This window comes from Nyctereutes procyonoides, unplaced genomic scaffold (assembly GCF_905146905.1).
Source record: "Nyctereutes procyonoides isolate TBG_1078 unplaced genomic scaffold, NYPRO_anot_genome, whole genome shotgun sequence".
In the NCBI taxonomy this organism is placed as follows: domain Eukaryota; kingdom Metazoa; phylum Chordata; class Mammalia; order Carnivora; family Canidae; genus Nyctereutes; species Nyctereutes procyonoides.
This window is the reverse complement of record NW_026575036.1, coordinates 24,461,366-24,485,940: the sequence shown is the minus strand read 5'-3', so window position 1 is coordinate 24,485,940 and position 24,575 is coordinate 24,461,366. Positions and strand designations below refer to the sequence as shown.

Here is a 24,575-nt window from a genome sequence, read left to right as displayed (position 1 = left end):
TAGGTCCAACAGGTCTCTCCTGGGCAACCATTTTGATATTTCTTTGACCACTATGTAAGTCCAACTACCAACTACTTATTTCTAAGTTTTATAGTCCAAGCAGAGGCAAAAGGAGCTACACAGGAAGCAATAAATAACTGTTTGGCCAGTTTGAACTATAGTTGTGTTTGTAAGTGTGTTCCATGGCACATAGTAGGTCCCCAGTAAGTGAATGGGTGAATTTCATTTGGTCCTTCCAGTGGTCCTTGTTATTTTTTTAATAATAAATTTATTTTTTATTGGTGTTCAATTTACCAACATACAGAATAACACCCAGTGCTCATCCCATCAAGTGCCCCCCTCAGTGCCCGTCACCCATTCACCCCCACCCCCGCCCTCCTCCCCTTCCACCACCCCTAGTTCGTTTCCCAGAATTAGGAGTCTTTATGTTCTGTCTCCCTTTCTGATATTTCCCACCCATTTCTTCTCCCTTCCCTTCTATTCCCTTTCACTATTATTGATATTCCCCAAGTGAATGAGACCATATAATGTTTGTTCTTCTCTGACTGACTTACTTCACTCAGCATAATACCCTCCAGTTCCATCCACGTTGAAGCAAATGGTGGGTATTTGTCATTTCTAATGGCTGAGTAATATTCAAGATTTTATACTTTTTATAAATGAAAAACTGAAGACCCAGAGAGTTTACTTGTTGATAGTGCCCATAGCTAGTGAGTGAAGGAGTTAGAACTTGAACCCAAATCTCCTGATTGGTACCCCAGTCAAGTGTTAGCATGACAAAGGAACAAGAACTTGTTCAGCCATCAGATCCTTTGGGTGTCAGAAGACTTCTGGTGTAGATTGAAAGAGATGAAGGGGGACAGTTACAAGACAAAAAAAGGGAAGCTCCTTTTAGACCTCCTTTGAAAAAACTAAAGTCTTATGCAAGATTCAAAGGAAATGCCATCAGCCTTTTAAACTCAAGAGCATAAGCAAAATTATTTGAGTTACTCTGGTTGTGTTACACACATGTCAATATCAGATCCCCCACAATTAAAAAGTATCAGTCTTCAAGTTTTCACTTATCATGTTATACTAGACACTATAGAAAAGGAAGTTGACTATAGATGCTTACAAATTAAAGTATTAATATTACTGGATAAATTACTCATAATTTACTTAAGCATTGATCTTTACTTGGGTGTATTTTAAAATAATTAAGCTTAAATATATTGAACTTTAGATTCTAACTTTAAAGATAATCTTCAAATACCTAGGAAAGAATAGAAAGAGTAAAGATTTCTATACCTGAAAATTCAATTCCTATAAAAGTTGTAATTAGCTTTTTTCTCATGTATTTTACACTATTTGAAGCAAAATACCTCATAAGCCTAAACTTTTCTGTTCTTAGCCAAATTATGCTACTACAATCCTTATGGTCCAATCACAAAGCAGAGGCCCCAACCCACGTGAACACTCTCTCCAAGAATGTAATGCAGGCAAGAATTGCTCCGGGCCACTCTGGTGGTTTTGGGTTTTTTTTCCTGTTTGCAGTAAATCTTTATTATCACAATTTCTAACACATTTTCCTGAGATCTCAAATTTTGATACTGCTTGACTGCTCTTTTTTATGAGCTCATTTGCAACAGAACAACTTTAAAAGACATGGTACCCAAAACCCTGTAATCCCCTCCGAACTCCCCACCCTCTCTCCTCCCCCCTTCCCATCACCTGCCTCAAAATCCAGGAATCTGGGGGGCCTCTTGCCTCCTTTGTCTTTGCTCCTGCAGTTCCCCTGCTGGTTGCCTCCTCCTCATCCCTCTGCTCCTGGCCAGCTCCTGTTTATTCTTTTAGTTTGAGCTCAGCTGTCACCTCCAGGAAGTCTTGTTCATCCCTTTCAAACAGAGTTGGGAGCCACACTTTTCCTACCCCTCACTTCCTACAGGCATCTCACCCACTACCTTATGGTGTCATGACTTATGTAAACAATGGATTCCCTTGGGAGACCAGGGCTTTTGAGAGTGGGTCTTCTTTTCTTACTGTCTATTGCCTTAACCCCTACCACAAAGTACATAGATGTTCAATAATATTTATCGAGTGAATAAATGAAGATGACTTCTTATGCTGTAATAGAAATTGAGTATCTCATAGCATTACGAAAAAAATATTGATGTCCGTTTTTTTCAACAACATTTTGAGATCTATTAGTGTATGTACCTCCTGCTGGTGGGGGAGAAAAATAATCCTTCCTTTCAGAACAAACTGGACATGTATAATTTTGTCTGGACTCTAAATAACTCATAAGTGCCCTTTCAGAATCAAAAATTTTTTTAAGAGAGTTGATTGTTGCTGGTCAAGCACCCAAAATATTCTCACTAAAAATAGACATTTAGCTAGTGGCTAATATCCAGGATTGATTAACATTTGTTGCAGAACCGAGGAGAGAACTATTTGGTTTTGTTGCTTTTGTTTTTAATAAATGTTTACGGTTTCTCTCAGAGGGAAAGTAATCCATAATTTTTAAAGGTTGGTTGCAAATATTGATGGGAGGGGAAAAAAGATTACCCACATTTTAATAATCAGGAAATAACCACTTATTCATTATTTTGGTAGATGTACTTTCAGGCACTTTTTTCTTTGGAAACATATGTTTATGTTATATATTCATAATTTTAAAAACATAGGAATCGTATTACTATTAGATTTTATATCTTGCTTTTAAAACTTATAATTTTCCCTGTGCCCTTATTATGCCTTGAATATTCTCTGAACACATGATTGGTAATTATTGCTTTACATTTTTGCAAAGGAACTTAATGCTTTCTTCTGAGCAGAAGGAACTAGTGCAGGATCCATCAAATGAAATAATTATTATAATGTTTCTTGTTGTAACCTCATATATAAGTTCCAATGAGAGGTTTTGGATGCACATATCGAATTAGCGTCCTTAACAGAGATTTTCATTAATTCAACATTTACACAGTACCTATTAAAACCCAGGCATAGGCTAAAATTAATCAAGGTAAACAAGGAAAAGAGATTGTTTACAACTAATCTACATTGCCTGTCTGGACATACTTGAATATATCCCCAAACCTCCTAAACCATCTGACCAAATGTCTCCAATCTGCTGCTAAGTAAGGTCAAGACATTTACTTTAACTGAGTCAATTTTGCTATATTTATTTTTAAAGATTTATTATTTATTTATTTGTTTGTTTGTTTGTTTATTTATGAGAGACACACAGAGAGGCAGAGAAATAGGCAGGGGGAGAAGCAGGCACCTCGAGGAGAGCCTGATACTGGACTTGATCCCAGGACCCCGGGATCGTGACCTGAGCCAAAGGCAGACACCCAGCCACTGAGTCACCCAGGTGCCCAATTTTCCTATATTAAAAGAAAGATTGATGCTACCAACTTTACACTCAGCCCTCCAGGATTTATAAATTCTCACTCAAGTGACCCATAAGGCACAAAAAGCTCAAGTTGTCTTGTTGCACTGGGCACTGCTAACCCCTGTATTCATCAAAGGATGAATACATCAGCGTACAAGTGCCTTGTGAAGAGCTCTGAGGGCCACTGCCCTTCGGTGGAGTTGCTCACAGTTGCTTACAGGAGAGATGAGCATTCCTGGCAAAAACCTGTCCCTCTCTTTTTCTGCTCAGACCTGACTCAGGAAATCCTCTGCATTCCCTAAGAGCAGTCCATTAAGAGTTGTCCCTGAGTCACAGCTCGAGATACTTTGGGGAGTCCAAATTCAAACAAGAGGGCACCCGGTTTACAATCTCCAATCACTGATGAAATTACAAAATCAAAATATGTAGAATTTTGATTCTGGTAGAGCAAATTCTGGTAGAGAATTTGCTTTTATAGGAAAGGGATTGATAGAATATGAAAGAGAGCAATGGAAGTTAATGTGCCGTGCCCCCCAAAGAATATAATTTTTAAGCCATCTATTGCTATTCATTAGACAGGCAATCAGCTCACACTACCATTGTGTTAATACTGCATTCTGTACAAAGAACTGGAATTAGCAAGGTGATTTCGCTGGAAGTGTTGTTATTATACATCTCCTTCCCAGGGCTGTTTCCTCAAGTAGGCATCGTAAAGGGTTGGGATCTTTCTTTAAAGGAAACTTTTAAAAGCTCTAATTTAACATTTAGAATTTCGATATATTATTTAAGTTGTAATCAGGCATAAATAAGCCTCACAGACCTTGTCATTCTTCTTTACCCAGATAGATCTGCATAGGCAGAAACTTGGCATGAACTTTTGATACGTTTTTCTCTGCATCATATCAATGTGGAATCAAGACATAAAATTGAGTTGCTTCAAAGGCAAATGGCAGAGAAAAAATATCAAGACATGAGCTGTCTCCTAACTAAAATTGTGGGGTTTGATTTTTTTTTGTTTTTTGTTTTTTTTTTTGTCAGCTGAGGCTCAAAGGAATTTTCTATTTAGGTCTGTAGCAAAGCCAGTAAATTTGTCAACCTGAACCAAACTTGTTTGCTAATTTTGCAACATAGTATTTGACTATTCAAACATTTCCAAAATGCTCCATTGTATAACTGTAAAGGTGCTTTTGGCTGGGTTGACGAGAGGGGCATGCCATCAACTAAGCAATTTCCTCACAATGCATGGGTCATTGCATTTTTCTTGGCCAAGGAGGTTTTTAGAGCAGGAAAGCAAGGCCTCCCCCAGGGACACAGGCTGGGAAGCCCTTTGGGGCCTCATATTTGGGAATGTCCCGAATTTAGACTTTTTAAAAGTGTCCTCCCACTAGGCTAATGAAAGTCATTTGTATTATATGTGCGTTTAGGTGTTAATTTTAAGTAGACATGTTGACAATGTACTACAATTTAGTAACCCTGTTTTGGATTTAAGTACATTTTCTAATATATTTGGAGCCTCAAAAAAAATGGAAGTGGCCTAAGATTCCACAGATATCTGAGAGGCTGTGCTGAAGGAGAATTAGAAAAGCATTAATCTTTACTTTGGTGTCTACAATTAACTTGGCATGTGCCTCTTTGGGGGTAATACTCAATTTTACCTTTTTTATTCCATGTTTTTTTATTCTGTAAGCTGAGGTTAGTAATTATATAACTGTGAAAAGAAGTACCTATAGCAACCCTTAAGTTTTCATCACCCTGCAAATGATACAGAGACTACAATGGCACAAGTATGTAAGTACTCAACTCACCTTCAGAATAACATGGAATTCAGTTATTTGAATAATTTGGGAAGATTTCTGTACCATTTCCATATGAAATTTTCTTTTTCTGCATGTATCCATTTTAAAAGAGATAAAGTGAAGAATTTGGAATGCCAAAGCATGATATCAAAAAAAGATCAAATTCTCTTCAACACTGTAAGCCTGAAAATCAAAATCCAAAGCGTAAATCCTATGTCAAAAAGAAGTAATCAAGGTCTTGTTTCTAACTGCAGTGGTGCTAAGTATCTTCCATTTTGGGGAATGACTTGGTAGATCAAGTCTACCAAATCTGATTTACCTACAATACAATAAGAAAATAGTTGGATCAACGTAAGTATCCATATTTGGAAGCGCTAGCATTGACTGTAGAATGACAGACATATCGTCTTGGAACTTAATCTACTTCCTTAGATTTTGCGTTTATGAAGCTAAAGGCTGAAAATGATAAAAAAGTAACTCTTCTTGGGGTACCTGGGTGGCTCAGTCAGTTAAGCGTCCTACTTTTGTTTTCAGCTGTTGTCATGATCTCAGGGTTGTGAGACTGAGCCCTATGTTGGGCTCCATGCCGGGCAGGGAGTCTGCTTGAGATTCTCTCTCCCCCCCTCCATCTGCCCCTGCCACAAACAACGTGTGCGTGCTCTCTTTCTGTCTCTCTCAAATAAATAAATAAATCTTTTTTTTAAAAGTAACTTTCTTGGAAAATAAGTCATCACAAAAAGAATGTAATATAGAAAAGTTAAAGAAACAGAGAAGAAAAGAGATAGAGGACCTAAAGAGAAGTTGAAGTAGGAGCAAAGAAAAGGAAGTGAATGCAGATACAGACACAATATGAAAGTACTAAACATTAGGTAATTTGGTTTCTTAGTCATTACTGTTCCTACCCATCTTCTTCCAATTTGGCTGTATCTAGATCCTATTTCCAAGTACTATTTTGTCCCATAACTAATGTTAGAAATTTTGGTGAAGTCCCGATGAGAACAAGAGGTTATCTTTCCCAGTGTCATTGCAAAATGCCATGATGGTCTGGCTAAGGCATTTTTTTTTTTTAATTGTTGACTCACTTTGACTTGATCCAGCTGGAACTTTGAGGACATCATTAAAGGTAGAGATTTTAAACAAGATGATCAATGATTTTAAAGATGAGCAAGAAAAAATTTAATTCAGTGCACAGGTGTGATCTGAATTTATTTTGAGCCAACAATTACGTACTTTCAAAAGATAACATTTTGGGATATACACTCTTATGAACTTCTCTGTACTATTCAAAAATTATAACCACAGATGGATGGAAGGGTCCTGAAATAGATGAGTTATCACCATATAGTCTCTTTTGGCATATAAAGGAAAATAAAGACTTTATTGCAAGTTTCTTATTTTTCATAGAATAGTCACATGGAATTAATGGACTGTATTGTGAGCCAGTGAAAGTGATAAATAGAAGTAATACTACCAGAAAGAGTCAAACTACCACGGACTCCTATTTAAATCCTTTTGATCTGCCTTTTCATTTGCCTGAGAATAGAGGACCTAAAGAGAAGTTGAAGTAGGAGCAAAGAAAAGGAAGTGAATGCAGATACAGACACAATATGAAATTATTCAACATTACGTAATTTGGTTTCTTAGTCATTACTTTAGATCCTCTATCTATTTCATTTCATTTTCATTTCTACCTCTATTCATTTCATTTGTCTGAGAATAACAGCAAAAATCACCAGAGCCAAGCTATCATTCAGTCTCCTCACCATCCTCCAAGTCCCTACCTCCATCTCCATCCCATCTTCCTACCTACATCTCTTCCTTCTCTGCTGATTTCATGATTGTTTTTTTCAGAAGCTTTCAAGAGATCCTTATCACTAAAATTCTGTGCTTCCTAGACTTTATGGCTTTCACAGTCTAGACTATTCCATTCTATTCTACTTTTTCCCTGAAAGTGTCTGCTGCAGCCAGACTGGTTCTCACTGTTGCCAGAATATGCTTTAGTTCATCTACAGTTTTTCCCCCAGGATGCCCTTCCCATTTCTCTCTACCTGTTGGGATCTCATGTAGACTTTTAAGGTCTTCCTCAAGGTCTATGGACTTCCTCATGCTTTCTTGGATTGCCTCAGCCTCAGGAGACTCTTTATCTTCCGGAGTCCTGGGGAATACTGTGCAATTCTGCTGACATTAACTGTGATATAGTCTGGGAAGCCAGACATATCTTACCCTTTGCCCCCGCCACCCCCTCCAGGGACCAAGCCTCATATACTTGCTCCTAGTGGCACTTATATGAATTCCTTATATGAAGGATCAGTTAAAGTGTTTGTCATTTTCTTGCTCAGACTTGCTTCATTATTCACTACCTGCATATTTTTCATTTTATTCATTTTTTTAAGTTGGTACATATTCTGGTTCATTACTTCTTTCTATAGTGGTACTGGAACCAAATCAGAACTAAATAAATATGTTGCATTTGCCATGCTTTAAAAATCAAAAGAGCACAGACCTATTACCAAATAGAGAAATATGCAGAACATTAAACTATAGTGTTGTCTGTGTTTTCCTTATGAATGGAAAGTTACAATGAGTTTTGTCAAGACCAGACCATACATTTTTCATCAATCAACATATCTAAACGTATCAAAAATTAAGGGAAGAAAATAGTCAACAAACAAGTTCCTAAGCTATATTAATTCAGCTGACTTTTGTCAAATTAATTTTCATAGGTCTATATTTGATTTTTAAGTGTGTATTAGGAAAGTTTGTGATAAGAATTTTGCAATTAGAATAGGCTCAAGAGAAATCTAAGACTTCGTAGAAGTCTTTTAAGTGTGCATTTTATTTTAATCTAATATTGCCAGTTTATAACTTAGTATACTTGAAGATCTAAATTATGAAGAAATCTAAACAATATTTTAAGGGAGGTAAAAGTATTTAGACATTTATCTCTATCCTTTTTTATATGGAGATATCATAGTATGAAATTCACATATTAGAACCCTTTTCTTTTCAGTTGACCAACTATGAAACAGAATTTTTTTAGAATACCACTATTTAATCTTCTAACAGTTAGTGCAGGTTTTTGCTTGCTTCCTCTGTTAACTTTGCAAAAAGGAAAAAAATCTTAAATTGGAAACATCACAATAATGGAAGTTGAAAAGGAATATTCTTTAAATTTTTCTGAAATGAAGATTAACATATTTGTTACAATTTTTTCCGAGGCCATAATACATTTCATCCAATAAAAGACAAATCTACAGAGTAATTTTGAAAAATAAAGAACAAACTAAGAGACAAATACAAGCAAATACACCATATAAAAGTTAACAAACCAAATGGGCACATTTGAAAAGGAAATAAATGGATAACTGGACATTTTACTTAATATTTAATGCCTTGCATTAGCTTAAGAATTTCTTACTCAAAAGAACAATGTTTAGTTGTGTTTTTATGGAAATTGGGAGTTGACTCACCTGTTGTAATCTAGAATTTCTTCTGATTGGTCATGAGCTTGTTCACTCGTGTCATAAATATTTAAAAGGCAAAAAATGTTTAATTCTGGATTGATTTTTAATCTTTTTCTCAGCTAACTTTGATAAATATAACTGATATATTTTCACAACAGCATAAATTATATGCCAATACATTTTAACTCTTTCTCTGATGTTTGGAAAGCCAAGTAGATTTCTTTGAAAAGGACAAATTGTTCATTTAGAAATTCTTTAAAAACTCCAAATAGCGTTTTTGCTTACTCAGCACAGTGCCTTTGGAATGGTAGCAGTGGCGGATAGAGCCGATGATTTTCAATCTTGCGGTTCCTTGAGGAGTTGGTGCCATTTGTAAGTGTCTGTCATCCCATAAAATTTCCTCTGAATAAGCCAGCAATCCAAAGAAAAACAACTCTTCTCTTCTATAATTACTATTTTCTATGCATTCTGATTGTAATGTTTCATTAAACAATCTGACTCCATAACTATTGTTATTGTATTATTATAACTTTGCCTTCAGTTCATAAATCTAGAAATGTTAATTTTCCAAAAGCTTATCAACCAACCTATAGCATCTTGATACAGAAGGATACCAATAAAGAGAAAACTTTCAGTAAGTATTTTGCTGTATAAAAGCCAAAATTCTAAAAACAAATAGAAATTGGTGTAACCGATGTTTAATCCAAATGTACAACAGTAAACTGAGTTAGCTTCTCTCTATTTTTTTTTTAAGAGCTGACGCAAGTTGGACAGAGGGAGGTGTTGGGGCAAGGTGGTGGTGGTGTGATTGGCTTGTCTCATTCACGCCCACTGGTCTTTAAATCATTGTCTAGGTCCCCAAAGGTTCATATAAGTCAACACTGTTACAGGGGTCTGCCATTCCAAACAATTCCAGAAAGATTGCACAGGACTGGATAAATAATTAAGGTAAAGCTCTTTTTACACGAATAGTTGTAGAGTTAAAATAATGCTTCCTTTCTTCTTTTTATGGTGTAGAATGTTTATTTATTATAATTTAAATATTTGAAAATACTACTTACATTTTTTTCTCATTAAAAAAATAAATTCAGTATAATGTCAGACATTGAAATTATTTACCTAAGTCTTGACTGCAGCTTTCTTTTGCAGATAATTTTAGGTTTGAGTATAAAATCAGGACAGGGGATAATAGAAAAGGGAGACATAGTAAAAAAAAAAAAAAAAGGAAGGTAACAAGTATTTAGTTATTGACATCTCCTGGTTAATCACTGAGTAAAGAGTGGACACAATTTGTCTTAGAGAAAAATATAAGGTTTTAGAAGTACATTCTCAATGCTGTAACATTAAAGATTGTCTTTATCTTGAAAACAAAAATACTCACAAAAACTAACAAAAGGAGGAACATCCCATTACTGCAGCAGATATGAATAGCTAAGAGTATGGGCTGCACCATTGTCAAATGAAAAAGAAAAGACTTGTGTCCCCTTGTCTTCTTATGTGTCCATTTTAATGAAGGAGTATTTTTAGAGCAGATTTACTGGAAGAAACTGGGAAGTTGAATAGAATATAAACATAGTGTTAGATTTGGAAGGACTAGAATCCATTAGAGCTGTACTCCTCAAATTTTATCAGTCAGATGGGGGGAAAATTCTCAGTGGATTTTAGTATCGCCATCTCTTGGGTACCTTACAGAGCATATCGTGATGATTTTAACTAAACACCTAGCTGACAGCAAAGAGTGTTTCCTAACTCAGTAAGAAAAATATTTAAACTGATGATATATATCGCATTCATGGATAGTTGGCTGAAAGTCTGATTTTTGACATACTAAAGATATTTAGGGGTGTTTTCTAGAAAAGACTACTATTTGTTCTGGAGTCCAAGATCCTCCAGTTGTTCAGATTTATATGTAGACGATGTTTAAAGGTTTTTTTGAAAGTCTTTATTTTTTAATCCTTAAATCAGTAAGGTTGAAGTACTGAGAAAGGTAGTTTTGAGGACCAAACTCTCAAGTTTTCTATAATTACGTTATACAGGATGCTTTGTGGATTACTAAAGTTCTTGTTTTTAATACATGAGTTACTTTAGAGAAAATAAAATAATTTATTTAAAAAAAATTACCTCTGAAGGTGGTCCCGTATCTATTATACAGGATATAGACATTTTAGAAATTGACTGCATCCACAATTTAGGTTCTTAAATATCACGTTTTAATACATGAAGCATGAAGAGTTCACTATGATAATATCATACGTGGTACATATCTTTCTACATTTCTGGAAACTACTGCTTGGGAAAATAGGACCTGAAATTTATGTGTGAATTTAAGATGACTAGAGAATCTAGGTTGCCTTCTAAGAACAGAGCTAGAAATGTTATTTTGCTTATATTTTATATTTACATTTATTTTTTGTTTATATTTATATTTTGTATGTAAAATATAAACAAAATGACATTTTAACATATTCAGATTTAACCTTTATACCTCATCATATGGCTGCTGTAACTCATATGAGCAAGCATTTAATATTCTTAGCAAAAGGAAAAGACCTCAATATAGGGTTATTTCTTTTAACTTTTCTAGTTCTCCCTAGATATTATTTCTAAACTATATCTGAATGGAGGAAAGGAACGGAAATTCTAGAATATTAGCACCAGCAATAAGACGTGGTCAGGTAAATACAGTTTTGCTGTCATTGGCAGTATCTTTTCTAAGATGTACCTCAGGCTGAATGATACTGAACGTTTTTACAGAAGCTAATTTCTGTGGAAAAATCGTGCCACAGACTAACAAACCATCTGACTCTCTGTGTGCAACTAGAATGGCACCGTTGGGGAAATTGTTTAAAAGAATTTAATATAAAGGTGATATAAGATTGACTTCGTCGTTAAAGCTGTGTTCGTTTACCTAAGGCACAATTGGGATGTGGATTTAAGTCAGTTCCTGGGATGCAAAGATCATTTGGCTTTTAGAAGTTGTATGACCAGCTACTTCCCACTTACTCAACCAAAAGGTAAATGACATGGGAGGAGATCTACTATCTGAGCCCAGATTTCAGAGTAGATTCGTCAGAAATAGGTTGGCATGAAAGAAAGACAGACTAGGATAGTGGGAAGTGCTCTGCCAATGTCAGCTTCCTTTTCACATTCACTTATCAGTAAAATAAATGTTTGCAGTCACTAGGGAAGGTCATAACTTTTGCCTCTTGACTCAAGGACAGTTTTGCTTTCCAGATTTGAGGTTTTTCTTTGGAGTTGAACCACCTAAGTAAGACAGGAGAAGTCTGCTTTTCTTTTCTGAGAATCTCCTATCCTACATTTCTTGGGTACGTCTTCAAAGAATAAGACATCATGTTTAAGAACTAGAATTTGGATATAAATGAGGACATTTAGATAGCTCTTAACGAATATGAAGAAACAAAGCCTTCTAACAGTGATAGTATTCTAAATACCTTTGTTTCAAGTTCTGATTTATCTTCATGCATAAGTGAATCGAAGCAACAGTGCAGATGACCAGTGCATTGAAGGCCTCTTCATATCGCAAAGAAACTTCACTTCATCGAAGAGAAAAGCTAGACTATACAAAGTTCTGTCAAACCAAATTTGCTTTTTCTTTTAGAATAATTTTGGACAATCTTTGTGGAACAAAGCTGTTCTTCCTCCTGGCGGCCAGAGGGAAATATTTCCATTTCACTCTGAAATACTAACCTATAATGGTATAACAAGAATGCATACTTGTATCTATGAAGGGGAGCATGTAGAGTGGCAATGGTCATAGTAGACTACCACACCAGGCGCTGTGCCACGTGCTGGGAATCATGTAACGTTTACAAATCCAGCACTCTTCCCACCTTCGTGAAGCTCTCTACCTAGTGGAAGAGATGGTCATTTATCAAATAATTACACAACTGAAAACCTAAGTACAACGTGTGATAAACATATGAAGGAGAGGAGAACATGGTACGAGAGCATATAACGGAGGATCGAGTTTATATGATGGTGGTAGCTGGCCCCCTGGCATTTAAAGATTTTCGGGTTCCTTTTACCTTGGGAGACACCTAGGTTTAAGAATATGGAGAAGATTTTAAAAATACAATAAAATTCTTTTTTAAAAAAAGAATGTGGAGAAGAACATTCCAGGCAGAGAGAACAGTATGTTAATGGGTCCCAAAGTGGCAATGAGAAATTTTAAAAAGCCTAGTTTATCCAGTGAGAAAGGGGAGGTGTGGTTCAATATGGACCTAAAAAGGTGTGTGTGGGTTAAAGTATGTGGACCCTGAAAGCATATTAGGAAATTTGACTTTATTCTAAAAAGTGATGAAAAAAAATCATTTTAGGGCCTTCAGCAGATAGTCATTTGGAGTTATTGGTCATGGAGACAGAAGTGAATGAGTTGTTGGGTTTTTTTTAAAGATTTTATTTACCTATGCATGAGAGACACAAGAGAGAGGCAGAGATGTAGGCAGAGGGAGAAGCAGGCTCCTCACAGGAAGCCGGACGTGGGACTCGATTCTGGGACTGGGAACACGCCCTGAGCCAAAGGCAGACACTCAACCGCTAAGCCATCCCGGTGGCCCATTTTTAAATGTTGAAAGGATTGATTGGACTTGGTGATAGACTGGACATAGGTAGGGAGATTCAGGATGGAGAGTGAGAGGTGTCGATACCTATAGCCAGATTCCTCCCACGAGGAATTCGGTTAATGAAGGTGATGGATAGCCGTAGAAGAATCTCTGCCTATGAACATTTAATTCTATTATAATGTTACATTTAATATATCATATATATTACATGTAATATATTATTATATTTTTCAATCAAAGTGTATGCCAACATCATTCTTTTCTAGCCTACCCATGCAAGGATTCATCAATTTTTCATTAAGTAGCTGCTTAGAGAAAAAAAGGTAAATTATGTTATAATAGAATAGTTCATTCAAAATCTGTTTTTCTCTACCAAACAGTTCATTGGGTGCAGGGATTCTATCTTTTTGTCTTTTTAAAAAGATTTTATTTATTTATTTATTTATTTATTTATTTATTTATTTATTTATTTATTCAGAGAGAGAGAGTGCGAGTGCGGGGAGGGGCAGAGGGACAGAGAGAGAGAATCTCAAGGAAACTTCATGCTGAGCGCCAAGGCTGATGTGGGCCTTGATCTGATAATCCTGAGATCATGACCTGAACCAAAACCAAGAGTCAGTTGCTGAACTGACTGAGCCACCCAGGTGCCCCATGGGATTGTCTTAGTCATGCTTCATATTTTATAGTTTCTGCCTCATATTTCATTTTCAGTATTTGTTGAATGAATAAATACCATCTATAAAATATTCCCACACTGAAGTATAATCGTGCTAATAAATTTTAATAGTTATGATACGGTCTGAATGTCTCAAGGTATGTATGTACTTTGTGCTATAGACAAATGGTACAGAATATCTAGTTTCTCATAATATTCTAATTCCTCTTAAATTTTGCTTATGGCTATTGTTTCCTTAAAATAGGTCAATAATGGAATCTTCAGAGCTAAAGATATAAGCTATGAAATGTGTTCCAACTTTTACACGAAGATGCCCCTTGGCCAGGGCCAACATTAGGATTTGGGGCTGAAATCTTAAACCACTGTTTAATACTTCATGGGCTATATCATGTCATCTTCCAAAGAGAATGTAATGTTTTATATCTGGCTTAAACAGCATAAGATTAGGTCCCAATTTCCTTATTTGAGAAGTGTACCCACCTTGCTTACATTTTTTTGTGAGTTTTGAGAATTGTAAAGTCCTCTTTTATAAAAGTTGTAGATATGCATATAAAATACTATATAGCTTGCATGCAGATAAAGACAGCAATTAAATTCTAATTATTAAAAGAAAGGGGGGGGTGTCTGGGTGGCTCAGTCTGTTAAGTGTCTGCCTTTGGCTCAGGCCATGATCCCAGAGTCTTGGGATCAAGCCCCTACTTGGGCTCTGCACTCAGCAGGGAGTCTGCTTCTCCTTCTCCCTCTCCCTCTGCCCTTCCCTAACCTCTCTATGCTCTCTTGCTCTCTCAAGTAAATAAATAAAATCTTTAAAAATAAATAAATAAAAATTTTAAAAAGAAGAGGAATTTAAATTTACTACTACATACCAAACTATGAAATGCATAATATCATTTATGGGAGCTGGGGTGGCTCAGTCAGGTAAGCATCTGACTGTGGCTCAGGTCATGATCTCAGGGTCCAGGGCTCGAACCCCACATTGGGCTTTATGCTCCGTGGAGAATCTGCTTGTTCTTCTCTTTCTTCCTCTGCCCCTACTTCCCCACCCCACTTGTGTGCTCTCTCTCTCTCTCTCTCTCTCTCTTGCAAATAAATGAAATGTTTTTTAAAAATATATAATTTAAATCCTTGAATGCTGCCTTGTAGTAAATGGTATTACCCTCATTTTACATATGGTAAGACAAAAAAGTCAGAGTTATACCCAGTTATATTTATCACCAGAGCCAGAGTTTCTGTTCCTTGTAGGCTTTAGTTCTCTGTGGTGGAGACAGCAGAACAGAGGTGGCATAGCAGAGAGGCCAATTTACCTCTCTGTGCCTCCATGACTTCATCTGTAAAATGGGAATAGAACCAAAATAGTACTTATCTCAGAGGACTGTTGCGAGGATTAAATGAGTTAATAGATGTGAAGCTCTGTAACAGTATCTGGCAGGTACGTAGTGAGCGCCACCATATTGGCTATATTTTTCAATACCAGGTTAGCATGCCTTAATAGGAATGAGATCAGTGAGGCTCCTTTGAATAAGTATGAAGTGAAATGGTATTTAACTGAAGCCCCCAGGCCTACTGCCATGTATATTCCTGTAACCCTCTAGAGGGGTTAATAAACTAAAGCATGGAATGCAGAGCATTCCAGGCACCATGGCTCAGGTGTGAAAATGGCCTGAGGCAGTAGAACCTGGAGAGTTCCTGAAATTATAAGAGAGCTAATATAGCTAGAACATTGAGGTAGAGTGGAGAGGAGACCAGAAAAGAGGGTGAACCATGCAGAACTGCATGGACATGTTGAGAACTTAGACTTTCTCCTAAAAACAAGGGAAAGACATGAAAGTGTCTAAGCAAATAAATATGATCTAAATTTTGTTTTCAAAGGATCATTCTGAAAAATAAAATAAAATTTAAAAAGGAACATTCTGGCTGTTGTGTGAAGAGTGAATTGTGGGGGACAGGAGGCAACAGTTGACAGGGCAAGAAAAATGATGGTAGCTTGGACAAGAGTTCTGGTGGCAGAAATGGAAGGTAGTAGATTAACGAGAATATACTTTGATTACTCATAAAATTCAACCTGACTTTGTAAAGGACTGGATGTGGGGGTAAGAAAAGAAATATTATAATAGAAGACTCATGCTTCTCAGATGGTAACAATATTGTTTGGATAGGAAACATTGGAAGAAGAAGAAACTGTTACAAGTTGGATTTTGGACATGTTGAATTTAAGATATGCAAGCATATACATCAGTTAGGACACTGGACATATGCAGCTGAGGCTCAGAGAAGCCTGGGCCAAAGATGGAACTTGTGATATGAAGTCTTGGGAGTAGATGGGAAAAATGGGGGATTGGGACCTAGTGTTGAGGAATTCAAGCAATGAAGCATTAAACAAAATAGTACTTTTAAAAAAAATATTTTATTTATTTGGACATTTCAGTCTGTTTGGGCTGCCACCTTTGCTCATAGGATAAGGCTGTGACTTAGTCTGTAAAGAAAGAACTTTACAAAAGACATTAGGGCCTCCACAGCAGACAAAGAGGGATTACAAGCAGGAATGGAAGCTCCACCCAAGAGGAAAATCCGTGACAGCATTTTGCTCCTATAGAAACCTCTCTGAAAGTGCCAGCTGCCATCTGGGAGTTGGGTTCTCCAGGATGCTCCAGATGCTCTTCTCTGCAGAGAAGCCACTTACAGAACCTACAAGGGAGCAACCCATTAATGAAGTGGGCCTGCAAGATTTAAGAGAATCCCCAAGTACTACCTAAGTTAACCAACATACTCTTCATTCATAAAGATGAACAGAAAACCTAGGATCCCTAAGAACTTAAGGAAAACCAGGAAGCATGAGAAGCACCAAGATGAACAAACAGAATTAACTCCAGAAAAAAAAAAAAACTAATTTACAGAACAAAAGGAGCTTTTGAAAACTTCTAGTCAATGTCCTTGGGAAGAGTTGAGAAAATATTGCATCTGTAAAATAGAAAGGTTAAGATGAAAAAAGAGGAAGATGAAGACCAAGTTATTACAAATTAAAAACATGATAGTGAAAAGCAATTAGTGGACACATTGAAAAATAAAATAGATCTAGCTTAAAAGTAAACCATGCTATACATGGAATATGACTCAGCCATAAAAAAAATGAAATCGGGATGCCCAGGTGGCTCAGTGGTTGGGCAGCTGCCTTCAGCTCAGGGCATGATCCTGGAGTCTTGGGATTGAGTCCCACATCAGGTTCCCCACAGGGAGCCTGCTTCTCCCTCTGCCCGTGTCTCTGCCTCTCTCTCTCTCTCCCTCTCTCTCTCTCTCTGGGTAATAAATAAATAAATAAATAAATAAATAAATAAATAAATAAAATTGTGCCATTTGCAACAACATGGATAAAACTAGATAATATATTCTGCTAAATGAAATACGCCAGTTAGAGAAAGACATATATCATGTCATTTCACTCATGTGTGGAATTTAAGAAACAAAACAAATGAGCAAAGGGGGAAAAAAGAGAAAGAAGCAAAACAAGAAACAGACTCTTAATGATAGAGAACAAACTGGTGGTTTCCAAAGGGAAGGTGGAAGGGGGACTGGGGGAAACAGGTGATGGCAATGAAGGAGGGCTTGTCATGATGAGCACCAGCTAATGCACGTAAGCGCTGAATCACTATACTGTACACCTGAAGCTAGTATTTTACTGTATGTTAACACTCTGGAATTTAAATAAAAACAAAAAACAAAGTAGACTATGTTTTTCTACTCTACTCAATACTTTTTCAAACAAAGTTTGAGGGCAAAGTTGTTTTTTTTTTTTTCCCAACATGAAATATCTCAGAAATTCTGTTTACAAACATGGATACATTTTATAAAAGGAGTCATTCAAGGTGGATTCCAGCACAATGCAAAATGAATTGAAGGAAAGTAGATGCAATGATGTTCAGAAGACATTGGCAGCTGAGTGAGACCCAGAGGGTGGAGGAGAAAGCCATTTAGAAAGTAAAAATACGGAAAATTCACTTGCAAAGTTTTCCTAACAGAGGACTTCTCTATCATTTATTAGTAGTCAAATATACCACGTGACTTTTGGAGCATATCATTTACACAATCGTAACATTGTAAATGTTGATAGTTGTCTTTAAGCGTTCAAAAACAATTGATAGAAAATTATGAGAGATGTCATTGTTTTACAGAATAGTATGAAAGTATCATGCATGTTAACATTGTAGTATTTCATTAACTAAAACGATTAGGAGCTGTGAGAAGGACAGTTAGGACGTATGCTAATGTCCTCATCTGTTATACATACAGATTTAGAATTGATAAACCATCAGAGAGGTTTTAGTGAATAGTTTAAATTTAGAAAAACTAACTTTAGGGATGCCCAGGTGGTTCGGTGGTTGAACGTCTGCCTTTGGCTTAGGACTTGATCTTAGGATCCAGGATCGAGTCCCACATCGGGCTCCCTGCGAGGAGCCTGCTTCTCCCTCTGCCTATATCTCTGCCTCTCTCTGTGTGTCTCTCATGAATAAATAAATAAATCTTTAAAAAACAAAAACAAAAAAAAAAGGAAAGAAAGAAAAACTAACTTTAAATAAAGAACTACAAATAGAAACAGTAATTGATAGTTCCTGCTCTTAGGTGAAACTGGTCTGTGTGATGGTAAGAGAAATGTTACTCATTTAATATAAGTTTTTATTTTTTTCTTTAACCATATGCTTATTTTCTATCCTCTCTGTTGGCTTTTATAATTTTTCTCTTTATCTTTGATGTTATATGTATAGTACCTCGTATCAATGAATTTATTCCTCGTATTAATGGAGTAGTATGTGCTTTTTTTTTTTTTAAATCCTGAGAGCTACTATCTTTTTTTGGTTCTGGACAATTCTCTGCCATTATTTTTTTCTATTTTGCTTCTCCCTGGCCTCGTACTTTCTTCATATTAGGAGGCCTAGTAGAGTATGCTAAGCTTCTTATTCTTGCTCTCCCCATTCCCACATCTCTTAACTTCATATTTGTCTTTCTTTACCTATTTGTGATATAATTTGAGTGATTTCCATGGATCTTTCAGTTTCATGACTCTCCCTTCAGCTGAGTACTCTTTATTTCAATAACTACTTTTTTTTTAGTATTTAGAATTCCTTTTTTGACTCTTTTTCAAACCAGCCCGATCTTCTTTTACACTCTTCTTATTTTATGGATGTTATTTCTTATATCAAATTTCCTATTAGTTTTTATTATATAGTTTTAAAGTCACTAGTAGTTTGCTTTGGTTCCTGTTACTCAGGTATGCATCTTATTTCTTACGCTTACTGACACCCTGAGTTTCCATGTGTGTTTGTGGCTTTTGTAATTTGGGGCTGTGACCTCATCAAGTGTGAGTTGCCTTCTGCAGATTTGCTGTCACGGCACCGGATTGTGTAGGCATTCCCATGTGGTTGTTTTAGATTTGCCAGAGGATTTGTGGATTTCATTTCTAGAGCAATTTTCATGTCCGTTTCTGTGCTCAGGATTTTCTTACCAAATGGGTAGTGCATATTCCAGAACCACACCTTCCAAGAGTGATAGTATTTCTCCTACTATAACACTTCAACAAGAATTAACTGATTGTGATAGTAAAATTTGAGAAGAAATTGTATCAACCCACCCATGATGGAGTCATAGCTTTTTTTTTTTTTTAAACACAATGTCAGTCCACCCCTTTCCATGTTACAGCTGAGGAAAATGAGTTAAAAAAAAAAAAAAAAAGAAAGAAAAGTTAACTTGTATTGGGATCCAATGAATTAAAGGCCTAACAGAGCCTAAAAGTTGAGCCTCTTTGTTGTTAAAATGCATTTTAATTTTATATGGATGGTGACAGATGCTGGTTCAAAGATAAACCTGGACTACCTTTTATTATATTCTTAACTTTGGTTTCATGATCCAAGTGCCTGGAAAGCAGTTCCCCTAGCAAGATCCTCCCCTGTGTTGCATGTTATCAGGTATTCTGGTGATGTGAAATCTTTCATACCCAATTAGCAAATTCAAGCAGTAATTGTTACTGCTAGTAGAGATACTGTTCGATTCTGCTTTGCCAGATCTTTGTCAACAGTTTTACTTTCATCTTCCCTTCTTTTAAAATCAGGCAATTTGCTTACAAATAGGAAACCTTTTTGCAAATCACTGCTAGGTCTTTTTCTTTCTTTTTCTTTCCACAGTGCCTAGCAAAGCACCTGCCATGTTCATATACATAGGCACTTTATAAATATCTGCTGATTCAGCAATTTGTTAGTGACTTTCCTTCTCTTTGATTTTTCATTTTTGTATTGGGTAAAGGAAACATGCCAGACATAAATTTTTATAGGACATTTTCAGGAGCTTACTTTCTTTCCATGTTTCTATAGAGACCATATGCAAAGTATGTGATTCATATTCATTTATCTAATTTAAAGAAAATTATGATTTATTTCATATTCTGCTTCCAGAAAAGAGTGTTCTGAACATCACCCTGACGTCAAAGAACCTGAAGCTGAAGGAGCTTGTGTGTGGACAAGAGGCCCTGGCAGCTCAGATGGATCCTATGGAGCTGAGAAATGTCAACATCGAACCTGATGAGGAGGAGAGTGTCAGTGGAGAAAGTGCTCAAGATAGCTATACCGGGATGGGAAACTTAGAAAAGGCAGCAATGAGCAGGTATGGGATTAAAAATGACCAGGTTCCATGGAAAAATGTCAGGTTTATGGATGTGTAAAACAAGGGTTTTGTCAGGAAGAATTGGATTCATTACTTACTTGCTAGATAACAATGGCATCGATGCTCACACATCAACTCTCTGATCCTAAAGTTCATTATTATATCATTACTATATGTCAGTCTGATTTAGATTGTGTGTGACTAATTTAGAATTGAGGTTACAATGTTCTTGTCCCCATTAATATAGAACATTTTAAGTTATATTAGCTAATCATTTCTTTTACCTTTTGGACTATATTCCCTCCGACCCCTCTTCCTTTGACTGCCCTGTAAATGTTGCTGCATCTCCAGAATTCTGTAGGGATTCTTTGGTCACTAAAAGTGACCGGTGACCAAGCTCATTCACAACTATCAGGGTTTCACTCACTGAACGTGTGCCACATCTTCAGCCTGTTAGACTTCTCAACTTCATTTCAGAGCACTATATCCAACTGTCAACTACACATCTTTACAGGGTGACTCATGTGTCTGAATTGCCTTATTTATAAAGTCAAACTTGTGGTGTCTAATATTGAACTCTGATATTTCTCTTCAAAATCTACTCCTCCTCCAGTAATTGCCACCATGGTGGAAGTCACCACTATCCTGAAGCAAGTCAGTGAAAAGACCCTGACTGTCAATCTTGAATCATCCCTTCCCCCAACCACACATCCAGTGTTCAATTATATCTAGTTGGTTCTACCTCTTTAATGTTAAAAATCCACCCTCTTCTCTGTACCCATTCTACTGCCATCTTTCTTTAGGAACATATCATCTGTCACCTATCTATTAAAACAGCCCTTCCTGTCCTTGGTCTCCCTATCTTACATTTTGCTCTCCTCCAACTAGCTGAAAAAGTAATCATTTACAATTGCAAAGTGACTCGGATTCTCCTTTGGTAAAAGGTGGTACCCCATTAGCTGTTAAGACAAAAATGGGGCTATACATTGTTTGGCATATAAGGCCCTTCATGATCTGTCCCTGACCTGGCTCTCCTGTCCATCTCTTGCTCTGCTCCCTTTTTGTAGGAAAGCCTTGTTGAGCCACTCCCAGCTCCCTATACCTTCACTCATTCAGCTCCATCTGCCTAGAATGCCCTCTTCTTGTGTCACCCACCCACCTTCCCCTTTCTCTATTGATACCATTCATCCTCCAAAACACGGATCAAAATCAGAACTCCCATGAAGCCTTCCCTTGAGTAGAAATGACCATTTCCTTCTTTGTGTGGCCTCTCTCGATCTTTATTCCACTACCAACAGGGCAATGGCATCTGTGGCCCCAGCACATATCACACTGCCTGGAACATAGTAGGTGCACATAGTCATTTGATAAAGTAAATTAATTTCTCACGAAATGGCATAGAACACAGAGGGTGGCATAAAACATAGAACACATAAGACACTGAGATGGAATTTTTTTACTAAAGCTAGACCTGAAGTAGAGAATATTACCCTCAGACAAGGACATCTCATTTCATTTCATATCATCCAGGAAAGATCATCAGGAGGAGCACTATTCTTCCTCCACGGAGCCAGTGCAGTTGACTTCCGTGCTGTTGGACTAGAGAGACAATGGAGATGTAGATTGTGGTATTTTCTAGGTTGAGCAACTCTCGAGAGGGCACAGTGGGGCAGAACACAGGGCTTTGGAATCTACAGAGTGGTTGCCTGAGTTTGGAGAATTTACTTATCTTCTGTGAGCCTCGGTGAAAAATGTGGAATGACAAACTAGCACCTACTTTTCTGAGGATTACACGAATGCCTGAAAGAGAGCTGATACCCAGTAAACTCTGGTTCTTTTACCTCCACTTTGTTACTGGGGTAAAATGACCAACTCTGAGGGCTCTTGTTTCCGAGAAGGCTGCACACAGATATGAACTCCTGCAGAGGTAGCCAGGCTGAAGGGGACGCCATCTCGAGAACAGTCCTACAGGGTCATTCAACTTGGTCCTCTTAAAGCCGCAACAGAAAGATAGGAATGCTTTTGTTAAGATTCTTACAATGTGTTCTGGAAGGCTTACAGTGATTGAGCTTTTAACTCCTGACTCAAACACAGGTCATCTTTTTGCAATCTTATAATCACTTTTAAAAGATGAGTTTTGCTTATGTTTGGTTTGGATTGATGCCTTAAGTGTAAATTTCTAGGAAATTGAACATAATTCACTTATTTGGAATCATTATACTTATATTTTCAATACATGCTGGGTTTGGTATCAAAACATTTAAGACATTCAAAACATGTCTCATACATTTTATCCAGTCTTCTCATGTTGTAGAATTCATCTCATGCCAAAATAAAAACATGTGAATGCCTCGAGAGAGAATCTATTTACTTTCACATTTTAAATTTTAAAAACTACTCATGGACTAAAGGATTCTAATTTATTGATTGAGATTAAAAAAAATAGACTGTTGGCCTTCCAGAGTTTAAAATCCAGATGACACTTTTGTTTTATAGTCCTTAGGCCTGTTTTAGGCTCCATTTCATCTTACTTTGTCTATTTCCAACTATGAACATTATGTACTAGTCTCCACACAGCAAATATATTAACTACAGACCATTAAAATAAAGCACAAAAAGGAGCAGAGGGTGATAGGGGTTAGTACAGGAATGGAAGAAGGCATCAGAGGGCATTATGCTTCCTAGGAGGAAGAGGCAATGCCAGGAAATGTTCCTAACTTGTACACAGTGAACATTCTAGAAAAGCAAATAAAGCCTAGTAATTTTGTCTGCTGGTTCTACCTACACTTTAAAAATTGTTCTGTACTCTCCCAAAGTAACCTTGTTATCCCTCTTTCTCACAAGATATTTTCAGGATTAGCTGCTGTTATAAAGGATAATTTGTACAGATCTCCTATAATTACTAGTCAAGCATTTTAGAAATGTGGTTCTACTAGATCCATATCCTCAAAACCCCTGGCTTATAACCACAGGACCCATGACGCTGTGCAGTTCCAGCCTCTGCCCAAGTAGGCGACAATCACAATGTTTGCAGATAGTGACGGTGTAATGTCCTGTTTCCTTCCCAGCTCCTCTACCAATTCATAGGTTTCTTTAATCTTTTTCTTAGTTTCTCATTATCTAAACAACCCAAGTATATTTTCAGAGTAGTTAAAATCTACACACTCACAAAAACAACCAAACACAACACAGAGGTGCCATTGAACTACATTCCAGCAAGGGATATGAGATTAAGCAAGTAGTGTCAAGAAAAGAAGAAAACATGAGCTATGGGGTCTTGCCTGGGACTGCACAGTGCCATGGAAGACCCTAGACTTGGGCATGCTACTTCGTTCTTCTGAGCCAGGGTCACCTCGTCTTTAGAGTAGGGGCACGAACGTTCCTCTCCTTGGGATATTCGAGCATCAAATGAGATGAGGATCACAAGCCTAGGCACTTAGTATTTATTGATTAATACAATCATCTGATCATGGTGCAGTAGTATTGAGAAACCTCAATCGCCACTTTGTACCTTTTCTTTTGGAGGGCTCAAGATGAAAACAAAATTAGCTGTAATTATTCTCATTTTTGCATAGTTCATGAGGGAAAGAAGGGATGTGGCTTAAAAAATGTTTTCTTCCTTCACAACTTTTTCTCTCCTTCCCAAAGGATATTCATAAATGGAGCTCAATTGTTGGTCTGGAAGGAGCACTGGTGTGAAGGAAGAGAAGAAAGGAAAAAAAAAGTTTCAAATGCCTTGATTTTCCTCCTTGATTCAGTTACGTGGATCACCTGAAACATAAATATAATTCAGAGCATTTACTTCAATGTTTTTGCTTTATTTTCTTTTTTGTATGTGCATCCAGTCAATTTACTAATGAAGATGCTGAAAGTCAGAAATTCCTGACAAATGGATTTTTAGGGGAAAAGAAGCTGGCAGATTATGATGATGAACATGTAAGTGAATCTCTGCTTTCGGGTAGTAAACAGGACTTGAGGGTGCTTGATCTACCTAGTCTCTGTGGGAAAACAATGTGACTGAAATTTTCCAAGCCTTGA

General features: G+C 36.9%; 1 protein-coding gene across 6 annotated transcripts in view; it reads left to right on the top strand.

Annotated features, from left to right (window-relative positions):
- SLC38A4 (solute carrier family 38 member 4) overlaps positions 1–24,575 on the top strand; it is a 69,055-nt gene that overhangs the window by 19,616 nt on the left and 24,864 nt on the right. For 5 of the 6 annotated variants that reach the window (XR_008663564.1, XM_055318639.1, XM_055318638.1 and 2 more), the window contains exons 2-3: positions 20,330–20,537; positions 24,383–24,473. Coding sequence is in view for 5 of the 6 variants with exons in the window: in XM_055318639.1 (XP_055174614.1) it covers positions 20,416–20,537; positions 24,383–24,473 (213 nt within the window). In the remaining variant the exon portion in view is untranslated. Of the gene's footprint in view, positions 1–9,487; positions 9,582–20,329; positions 20,538–24,382; positions 24,474–24,575 lie in introns of those variants that run through there. The other variant, XM_055318636.1, reaches the window with a different exon arrangement.